We start from the raw sequence: 11388 nt of genomic DNA, 5'->3' as shown, positions 1-11388 counted from the left end.
GTCTATATCAATACAAAGATGAATCTCCAAAACAATTTATGTCAAAAAGGACATCTCACCAAGTAAAACATAGGGTGTACATGGAATTGTTTCAGAGATGCATGTGAGACTCAATTGGGACATGTTTCAGTGAAGCTGTCCGAGATGCATGTGAGACTCAGATGGGACAGAGTTGGGACATGTTTCAGTGAAACTGTGCATCCGAAGATGCATTTCCGAAACCAAATAAACTCTTTTGAATTTTCAGTGTTTTTCACCACTTATGATGAGATTAGCAATTCTCAGCGCATAATTGAACTCAACAATTCCATTCCAACAATTCCATCAACAGGTACCAAATATGCATAAAAAGGGTGCAAAATCATAGAGCATTTTTGCAAAATGTAGTTTCTTTTCATTTTCTTCAGCAGAAAAATAGAGAATTTACTTATTACAAGTAGCCATATATTAACAAATTCCTAAAGTAACATGGCATCTCTTCGTGAATGGGTCCATGCTGAAATATTCATGGAAGAACATCAGAAGAGCTAAAAGGGGAGTCTGGCAAAGCTTCAAGAAGAAATTCCAATGAGTTTTTAGCCTTGAATGACACAACATTGGATGGAAAATATACAGAGTAATCAACAAGGGTAAGGCATCTCTCAAAGAAAAAGCATCGGAACAAAACCAAGACCACTGACTCATAAAGTCTGCTTGATCAGAGTTAGTTCTTCATTTCCTTTTTCCTGTACCAAGTGATAGGAGTTCAAAGCTCCTGAGTGTATCATCACGGCCACCTCTTGTCCCAGAAGCACGATTAAATGATGATGTTTTAGACTCCAAACCTGGTTGAGTTCTCTGAGTAGTAGATAGTCGGCTACTGCTCATGACCAGGCGGCGGCTTTCACTCGGTTCACCAGAAGAGTTGGGACGGCTGCTTGATAAGACAGGCCTTTTTGAAGAACTGCCATGACGAGAAGAGCTACGGGGTCTCTCAGAATCAACTTGCTGCAAAAGTTAAGGATTAGGTAACTCCATAGTAAAATTTTGAAAGAGACCAACTCAAAAAATCTGACAATGCATGTACTAACCGCGTCTTTAGAAGATGGTCCGTCATCCTTTGACCTATGCTTGGAATGATCACCATGCAGACCATGCCCAGACACATTCCTTCTTGCAAATGCCTCGACTACACCTGAGAATCTATCTCGTACCTCTGGTCCACCTGAAATATAGGCATAAAAAATAGTTAGTTGTTGAACTTGAAGAAAGCTGTTTCCCATACAACTGTAGGACTGAACAATAACTTCTTTGTCATGTATATGGCACTAAATGTAGAAGGAACAATAAAGATTCCAGATCTTGCTGTAGAAGGAGGAAACCTGAAGGCCGTTCGATTCTCTCTCCAGATTGTCCTGGATTTATGACTGGTTTCCCACTTGGCTGTTGAAATGCAATCAAAAAAATTGATTAACAAGAACCTTTAGTTTTGCGGGGAAATGCAACAAATGACACCACTCTTCATAACTGAATATTATAACTATAAAGTACTCACTCGGGCTTTGGAACTGGATCCAATTTGTGGATATTTCAATATTGTCCAATCAAACACATAATCAAACTGATAACCTGCGAAAGGAACATTTTCAAAGCCTGAAAAGAATTCCAACCTGGAAATAGTAAAATCTATATAAATTCAAATTTAACCTTCTCGGATGAATAGGTCACGGAAGAGTCTCTTGAGATAGGAATAATCAGGCTTATCTTCAAACCGCAGCGACCGGCAATAATGGAAGTATGATGTAAATTCCAATGGATGTGACTTGCACAAAACCTATCACGGAAGCTCAGGCAATAAACTCTTTGCAACATTCAAAATTGGAAACTTTTATGCATTATAGATAACTAGAGATCGCCATGTCATGAGTATTCTAATAATCAAAACATTCACATAAAAGCTGCTTGCCGGCAGGTTATAATACCTCTATAGGAGTAAGCATCTTCTTTTCACTTATTTTGTCGTATTTTTGTTTTTTATTGCCAGCTCTCAAACCTTGCCAAGGGAGACTGGAAAACAATTACCTGAGTTAAAATAAAATGAGAAAGATTGTAAAGAAATATGAAGGTGCATTGGGACCAACCTTCCTCTCAAAAAGTACATGAGCACATAACCAAGTGATTCTAGATCATCTCTTCTGCTTTGTTCTGCAAAAATGAATATTATAAATTTACACTCACTTGAATTTGATAACTTTAAGAGTACTGATTGATTAGTAGCTGCAGAAAATAGTCTCACTCACCAACTCCCAGATGGGTATTAACACTCGCATACCGGGCAGTTCCAGTGAGGTTTTTGTTTTCCCTGAAAAAATGTACCATGGTCATTCACGAGAGGAAGGTTAGAAATGTGCAGGACAACAATTACTTTTTCAAATCAAAGATAAATAAACACATGATGGCTTCATACGATGACACATGGGAGGATTTTCTTGCATATGCAGGCAGCAGGTGAAGGTTCAAGTTCGAGAATATTATTTGGATGCTGGTTCAGGTTCAAAACTAGTAAAACTCAAGTTACACACACCCACTTACACCCTGGTAAGACTTAACCTGTTAGTTATCCCAAATCCAGCAGTAATCATGTACTCAAAAGACAACCAGAATCCAAAAAAGAAATGAGAAGTACTATTGTATTTTAACCTAAATGAAGTGGAAGATAGATAAAAACAGTAAGCTTCAAAGAAGGGAAAAAAAAACAGAAGCGAACAACATACTAGGCAAGGAACCACACAAAATAATTTTGGTAAACAAAAGTTAAAAAGGAAACATGATACGGAACCGTGACTCAAGGCATGAAATTATCACATGCTACAGTAATCAAATATGGTACACACCTGTATGGTATATGCTTGTGCGTGTGAAGATCTCGATACTTTTTTGCAAGGCCATAATCAATTATGTATACCTGCAACGTTTTAAAATAAATTCAGCACAGAACTTCAGTTGTTTGTATTAAACACTTCAAACTGCAACAGAAAGAAAAAAAAAACTGTGTTTTATGACATGAAACCTATCAAGATGTAAGCAGAACTAAAAGATGTGTGTAAAACTGGCTTATTGTTTCTGATCTTCATCTTATAAACTTCTAAGTTCCTATGACATTGTGTGAGTCTGGTTTTTTTTTTGTAATCTTCATGCTTAACTTTATTTCTTCAAAAGGCTAATTACGGTCTAACCTTAAATTAACTAGGATAGTGTGTAATCGGATTTTAGGAAATACCAGGAGTAAAACTTTTAAGTTAATAAACCTAATTAAATATTAAGAGAATACAGGTGATTTAGATGAAATTACTAAAGCTGGGAGCGACAGAGTGAGTGAAAATTAAAACTACACAATAATAGTAATAATAATAATAATAAAAATAATAATAATAATAATAATCAAAAATTTGTTGTGTATGTATGTTGTTTCTAACTTTCAAAACTACATGATAATATCGTAAGCATTTGAACAAGACCACCAAAAGTAATCATAATAATAAAGCTGACAAGTTACAAGGAACGCCAACAACTAGGTAACTCAGCCATTTGCCAAAGCATATGACCCAAAACTAACATCTAACAGTAGTGATACATGAAAGTTTGTGAAAACCCGGAGAAAATGTTAACATAGGGTGTGTTTGTTTCAAGGATTGAAATTAGATTCCTGGTAATGCTATAATTCTATGTTTGTTTCATGTTCTTTAAAATTGTTCCCGGGTACTTTTTATTTTATTCCCGGAAATGTTGTTTACACATGTTTTTTTTCATAATGATTCCAATGGTTAAAGGGTGAGAATTCAATATTCCCATGGGAATAAACTCAACTACCTATAACTTCCCACTACTACTCACAAAATATTATTATTTTTATTTTTTATAATTTTTAAATTAAATAAATTTTTAAAGATTCCCAGGAAATTTAATTTTTGTCCAAACACATAAGTGGGAATATTATTCCTAGAAATAATAATCCAAGGAATATGATTCCAAAAAATATAATTTCATAACTTGAAACAAACACCCCATAGGGAATAAAGACAAGAGTCTTGCTTTAAGGAAGAAAATGCTAATATCAAGAGAGAAAATTCTCTCAAAATTAGAGACATGAATATTAAAAAATCAGCTATAACAATAATGGTAAATATAAGTTAGCTGCAATGCATCCGATCAAAGGCTATGTATTTTTGGAAAGTTGGCAAATGAACATTATCGTGTTGGTCTATGATTCCTTAAACCTATAATACAAGGATAGCAATTTGGCCACTATTCAAATCTCCTTCTCAGTCCTCCCAATCAAAACAAAACACCTCAACAAAGTGTTTTAACAACAGAGAGAGAATACTAGTTGTGTTGGAAATTCCTCCTTCATTGCAGTCTACCCACTGCCCCTGGTCGCCTAATTGCAGCATTTGGCTTGCCTTCATTGCAACCTCCAACACCTTCATTGTGTTGGGTCCCACATTGCATAGAGATACGACACGTGATGTATATAGTAAAAGGATAGCAATCTTCTGTTCACTTTTCAAATCACCTTCCCTGTCCTCCCAATTAAAACATAACACCTCAACAAAGAGTTTTAACAACAAAGACAGAGAATCCTAGTTGTGCTGAAAATTCCACCTTCATTGCGGTCTGCCCCTGGTCGCCTAATTGTGGCAGTTGTGTTACTTTTGTTCCAGCCTCCAGCACCTACATTGTGTTGTGTTTGAAGGGATGGATTTAATCCCACATTGTTTGAGATATGGCGTGTGTTGTGTTTATAAGTGGAGGCAATTCTCACCTTACAAACCGGTTTTGTAATGTTGAGTTAGGTCCAACCGCAATTTTAACAATTTTAAGATGGTATCAAAGTCTGTCCTAGATCACTTGATGGACATATGCACCCATCAGGCTCATTCAGCCCCGAGCGTAATAGGGTGTGTTGGAAATTTCGCCTTCATTGTGGTCCACCCCTAGTCGCCTAATTGCGGCAACTGTGTTGCCTTCATTGTGGTCCACCCCTAGTCACCTAATTGTGGCAACTGTGTTGCCTTCATCTCAGCCTCCAACACCTACATTGTGTTGGGTTAGATTTTGTTGGGTTAGAAGAGGTGGATTTAGTTCCACATTGCTTACAGATATGACCTATGTTGTGTTTATAAGTGGGGGCAATCCTCACCTTACACATTGGTTTTGTAAGGTTAAGTTAAGTCCAACAACAATTTTAAGTTGCTAAGAGAATTCTTTTGTTTAAGTGTTATGGTTTGAGTGGGGTTTAAGGAAGACAGAAAGAAAAGGGGGACAAGTTATCTCTATCCAGAATACATATAGTGAATGTACATAGACACCATTTCATTGCATCTCTTGGTGTTTTTTGAGAATTAGCAGGAGAACAACAAATGTGACAGAAATTTAATGAGAATGCTAATGAATAATGAGAAATGTCCATGTTTATCCCTCCTGCATTTGCTCTACTAAATCTTTTTAAACCCCGTGCTTTAAAATCTAACCAACACAAATAACTTCCGGATACATTTATAGCACTAATTTGAATGAAATAAATCCACTAATTTAAATGAAAGATCTTTTATCATAATCTTAGTTTTAGATCACAGCTACTAGTTCAGTATGCAAGTGAGCAGTTAGCCGTGCATAAACACCCTACCAGATAAGGCTGAATTCAAATCATTGCAGGATACGAGAAGATACCTGATTTGCTTTGCGGCCTAAGCCCATTAAAAAGTTGTCAGGCTTTATATCACGGTGCAGGAAACCCCGGGAGTGCATGTACTCAACTCTGTTTAGCTAAGTGAACCAAAATGTTTAAAACAAAAAGTATAACAGCTTTCTGAAAATAGTATAATGTTGCTGAACTGAAAGTCATACTTACTAGCTGATCTGCAAGCATCAGAACTGTTTTCAGAGACAATTTCCTATTGCAATAGTTAAACAAGTCTTCAAGACTTGGTCCAAGGAGGTCAATTGCCATTGCATTGTAGTCACCCTCAACTCCATACCATTTTAAATGGGGAATACCCGCTTCAAAAAAAAATACGAACATGCTAATCAATCAGACAGGCTCACGGACTACTAATTTTACATTGTAACTACAATGTAAACAAATGACTGTCTTGACAACAAGAAAATAAGGCTGAAAAAACATAAATTGGGAAGAAAAATAAACAGATGAAACTTACTTCCCCCTTGAAGAAGCATGTACAATTTTGACTCATAGTGAAGTTGAGGATGCTTGGTCTTCGAAGGTTCCTGACAAACAAAGGAAGAGATAGGAAAAAAAAATTGGTAATAGCTTAACTTTGAAAAAGATAGGTAACAAATTGTCCAAACTAGGGCTGATTGAGTACAGAAACAAAAAATCTGGATAATGTTATGCTTTACAGAAATTGAACTTTGAGACATCATCACGGAACAAGTTGTTTAAAAGGTCAATCTTATAAAAAATGATGCTGGCCCAACAGATGTGGACTGATATTTGAAGCATGAACCAGCATGTCAAATGATGTATACAAATAAAATCATAAACCATTTGTTTTCTCTGTTTCCCCCCCTTATTGCCAATGGATACAAATATAGTCCGATAATAATTATATAATCATATAATGTAATGTCTATATTTCATGATTGAAATAGTCTTCAATAACACATACTATAAGCCTATAACCATATGATCTTACTATTTATTCATATGTCTCTACTCTATGAGATTTTCACTGCTATCAGAAGTCACCATCACAAAGGAATCAACCAATCTCCCTTAAGTTTTTCCTCAAAATCTCCAACTCAATAGTTATCCTAAAAAATTCCTTTTCTTCTAACGGCAACTTCTCAGCAACACAGAAAAAGGACCGTGCTTGTGCAAGAATTGTAAGTTTTTCCCTAACTGAAGTTCAAGTAAGCAGTAAACAAAAATATAAATACTAATATAGCCTTATGGTTGACATGCATATTGTTTCACAGAAGCAACAAGAAAGATACTAACTACATCACTTCTACAGCAAATAAAACTCATCTATGCACTACTAATAAATAGAAAACACCAACAACTAACATTCCTAAGCACTAATAGAAAACACTAACTGCACTCACCAGCTTGACAGCAACTTCCTCTCCAGTTTGTACATTCACACCTGAAACAAACAAAAGCATAGAAAACCGAATTAATATTCAAGGCAAACAAGGCTCTTAATTCTACCAAAACAACAGATAAGGTGCATATACATACCCAAGTAAAGCTCTCCAAATGATCCACCCCCAATCTTCCTCCCAAGTTTGAATTTTCCACCAATAACATGATCCATTATCAAAACCACAAACTCCTAACCCTTGCTAAATTACAAAACCACCCCACTACACACATCAATTGCAAAAAAGAAAAGAAAAAAAACAACTTATTTTATCTATTCCAAAGCACAATCTTAGATCCAACGAGATTTAACATAAAAATTGAGATCCAAAAGTGTTGAACAACTCCGAAATTCAGGCTATATACTAACCCCAATTCCCTGACAATCAAAAGGACAGATAAAAAAAAAGGTGATTTTGATGGATGAAAATAAGATCAAGAACTAGAATCTAGAAAACCCTCAGTGCACGCTAAATCGAGTGACAGAAAGAAACTCTTTTCTCTCTTGTGAGAAGAAAAAAGCTAAAATAGCGATTCGGTTGCGACGAAAATCGGAGTAAATTTGAGTCGATAAAGTAGAAATTGGGGAATAATAGTGAATAGTGTAGAAAGTTCAAAAAAGTGTTGAAAGGGGGTGAAGAGGAAGAAGATAGAATTGCCCAGAGATGGGTTTTGGATCTGTCTTGAAGGACACGGAGTGAATTTCTAGGAGAATTTTGTGATTCTGGAAAAGAAGAGAGAGAGAGAGAAGTTATATGATGTGAGATCAGGTGAGATGAGAAAAGAACATAAAATGGATGATGACTGTCCAAACTAGTCTAACTTTGATGTGATATTGTAAATGATTATGTTCAATTTTTTAATGGGAAAATGATTTTGTTTAATTTAATTCAATAGAATTTTTTAAAAAAATAATCCTTTTTTTAAGAAAATTTTCAAAATCCCCTAATTTCAAAAAAAAATCTCAAACTACTCCATAGGAGTCGCCAATTGAATTGGAGACTCCTCTTAAAAATTGAATGGAGGCGCCAATTGGATTGGCGCCCCTGTGTAGGACTTAAGAGGAAGCGCCAATTCAATTGGAGCCTCAGTATAAAATGCAATTTTTTTTTATAAATGGTATATGTGATAGATAAATTTGATATAGGACCGATTGATATTAATAAAATTTGTCGTTTACACAAAGAAACCTATGGTGATGACCGGGATCACCTAACCGACCTCCGGTCCCATATCCTCTAGCTACCCTAACCCGTGGCCCTAACTCACATTGATGATTCGGTACCGGTGTTTGAGCATCTGAGGGGCCAAGAGCGTCACTACCAACTACAGGAGAAGGTCTGTTGAGGTAGTCAGACAAGTCGGCATAGTCTTCAGTATGCATCGATGGTGTACCGCTGCAGCTGAGCTCATGACCCATGCCAAAGAAGTTGGGATGTGGTTGACTCATTGATGGGCGACCGGGACGGTTGAAGGAAGACATGGGTGTGAACGATGCGTCGAGGAAATGTTGGAAAGGTTGTCGGGGTGTTTGGTAGAGATAGGGTTGTTGGATGTTTTGGTTTTGTAAGGTTTAGGCTTCTTGGCTACGGTAGGAGGAGGGGCGGTTGGTGTTGAATGATCGTTGGGTGTTCTGGCTTAGGTGACTTTGGTAGAGTGATGGGGTGGGTGCGAAGCGATGTTGAGTCTCAGGTTAATGGTCAATTTGTTGGTGGCGGTATGGGGTATGCTATTGGTATTGGGGTTGGGTGTATGGAATGTTTTGGTTGTATGTTTGTATGTTGGTTGAATGGAACGTTTGACGGACAGGGGGTTGTGTGTATCCGGTCTGACACTGTTGTTGGGGGTTTGATGTTGAGGTGTCAGGTGTGTAAGTCATCTGGTGTGGGTCGTACAAGTACATATCCTCGGCGATGAACTGAAAACCAACTGATCTGTACCAAGCCATATAAGTACAACTTGGTTTTTCTTCAGTTGGCATGACTGCGTCAGTTAACACATGGTCATGAAGGTGCTTCCATTTGCGACACTCCGATCTTGCGAAGCTTTGCCATGGATTGAAGTTCCATTGGTCGTTAACTTTGCGCAGATGCCATTCTCCTAGGCTAGTTGGGGATCTGGGATATTTTGGGGCATACCGAACTGCAGCTTTACACGATCATTGTTGTGCATCTCCACAGTTGTGAACCGTATTATCGGTGTGCATGCAATCCATACGGCCGCGTCTTCAGCGTTGACTTGATGGTCATGATCCAAATTAAGGTATGGACGCCAAATAAACTGAAATGTAAAAGAATATTGGATTATAGTCAAGGTAGAAGAAGTTAACAAAATATAACGAAATAATTAAGTTATTTTCCTTACGTCTGTCGGTCGAAGGTGATCCAATAGGTTACGATACTGAGTAATACAGTGTCTTGGACATCTGTTGTAACTCATACCACGTGCAGACCATCTACACGAAAAAGTCAAAAAATATTAGTTAGAGGTAATAATATTTAAAGAAGTAAGTAAAGATATAGCAATTTAAACAACTTACTTTTGTGCATACGGAAATGTGAAAGGGTTGTTGTTGACGGGTGCTAGGGACGGTAGTCTTGACCAACCCCATGCTTGTAGCAAAACAGCACATCCAGAAAATGTAGATGTGTCTTTGTGTGAGTTTTTGCACAAGGAGCTATAGAGATAGGCTAGACAAGCAGATCCCCAACTGTAACTTCCTATTCTATCTACAAGTCTAAGTAAAGGTAAATACATAATATGCATGCTAGAACCACTACCTTCGGGAAATAAAAACGAGCCAATTAATAGCATAATGTAACACCTAGTTTTTATTATTCGAGCATCTTCGGTAGAATGCTCATCTAAGTATAAACTATTATATTACGAATTAAGGCGTGAAAGTAGTATACCTTGACCTCTTGCGTTATCATATAAAAAATCAGTTTCCAAGAGATCCATGCAAATTGAATTCACATAGTTGGTTTTACCATTAACAGCCTTACCTTCAATGGGTAGTTCCAAAAGCATGTAGACGTCTTCTAACGTCACGGTACACTCACCGGTTGGGAACCAAAATGTGTGTGTCTCTGGTCTCCATCTTTCGCATAAAGCTATAATAAATTTGTTATCTACGGACCAAGACAAAATCTTGCTTATATGACCAAAACCGGCGAGTTCAACATAAGGTTGAATCATCGGGTCCATATGGACATATTCGTGGACCCGAGTTCGGAACCTTGATACATCCTATAAAAGAAAGAACAAAAAACTTGACTAAGTTAGTATGTTAAAATAAAAGGGGGTTGGTGAAGATGAAAGATAAAAAGTTAACAAAAGAAAAAACTTACATATGTTGCGATGTTTACAACCGTTCCTCTATGTGATTCGCTCATTGTCGGGGGGTTGGTGTAGATGAAACTACAAGAAGTTGTTGTAGATGAAATTGTAGAAGAAGTATTGTAGAAGAAGTAGTGAGAGTGATGGTGTGGAAGAAGTGTTGATAGAGTGGATGTATTTATAGGCAAATGGATGGGAGCATGAAAACTTGTGCTTGCATGGTGTCTCCACTTGAATTGGCGACCATGTACAACCTTCAAGAGGGGTCGCCATTCAAATTGGTGCATCCATAGGGACATGCATGCAAGACCTAGGTCTAATTGCTTGGTTTCGAGGTCTAAATGCATGCTTTGACAAGGTGTCTCCACTTGAATTGGCGCCCATGTGCAAGGAATGAGTGGGGGCGCCAATTCATTTGGAGTGTGTGTCTGCATGTCTGACACGTGGTTGTCCTCTCTCTTGCATGCTGAACATGTCACTTCTTAGTAGCTTTCATGGTTGACACATCATTTCGGAGTAGCTTGCATGTGTGACACGTCACTTCGGAGTAGCTTGCATGTGCGACACGTCACTTCGAACTAGCTAGCATGTGAGACACTTCACTCCTCTATTTAAGTGTCTTACTATCAACATCCAAGACACTTCACTCACATTCATCTGCAGTAAGAAAATAGTTTTCATCTGCACAATGTCATCTTCATCATTATACAGTGTCAACGTTCACTGCAATAGTGAAACATACGAGTCTGAGCTATATGGTTTTTGTTTTCGAAACACCGATACCATTAGACTCACGATCAAGAGAAATGCAACCTTCTTGCATTTGAAAAAAAGAATACAATCCTATATAGGATCGGGTATTGTGTCAAAGATCACATATCAAAATCCAATATTTTTTTAGAATA

At 37.3% G+C, this 11388-nt stretch overlaps 1 protein-coding gene across 1 annotated transcript; it reads right to left on the bottom strand.

Annotated features, from left to right (window-relative positions):
• Positions 1–371: 371 nt before the first annotated feature.
• LOC127091216 (casein kinase 1-like protein 10) lies at positions 372–7954 on the bottom strand. The gene is made up of 14 exons (XM_051029783.1): positions 7244–7954; positions 7108–7148; positions 6198–6267; positions 5891–6039; positions 5710–5805; positions 2874–2944; positions 2280–2341; positions 2121–2184; positions 1962–2046; positions 1687–1813; positions 1535–1608; positions 1362–1422; positions 1071–1204; positions 372–987 (listed from the first exon to the last, which is right to left on the bottom strand). Exons 1-14 carry the CDS (start codon positions 7317–7319, stop codon positions 712–714), a joined length of 1386 nt encoding a protein of 461 aa, XP_050885740.1. The 5' UTR covers positions 7320–7954; the 3' UTR covers positions 372–711.
• Positions 7955–11388: the final 3434 nt, after the last annotated feature.

The sequence above is a fragment of the Lathyrus oleraceus genome, chromosome 6 (genome assembly GCF_024323335.1).
Source record: "Lathyrus oleraceus cultivar Zhongwan6 chromosome 6, CAAS_Psat_ZW6_1.0, whole genome shotgun sequence".
NCBI lineage: Eukaryota > Viridiplantae > Streptophyta > Magnoliopsida > Fabales > Fabaceae > Lathyrus > Lathyrus oleraceus.
The sequence above is the reverse complement of the archived record's forward strand: the minus strand, read 5'-3'. Positions and strand labels throughout refer to the sequence as shown.

What these genes read in the sequence shown, in the direction of transcription:
- LOC127091216 (XM_051029783.1), bottom strand. Translation starts at nt 7,319, where the DNA reads ATGGATCATGTTATTGGTGGAAAATTCAAACTTGGGAGGAAGATTGGG. An exon ending in ATTTGGAGAGCTTTACTTGG is followed by an intron (nt 7,149 to 7,243) that starts GTATGTATATGC and finishes TGTTTGTTTCAG; the next exon opens with GTGTGAATGTACAAACTGGA. An exon ending in TAGGCCGCAAAGCAAATCAG is followed by an intron (nt 2,945 to 5,709) that starts GTATCTTCTCGT and finishes AAAACGTTGCAG; the next exon opens with GTATACATAATTGATTATGG.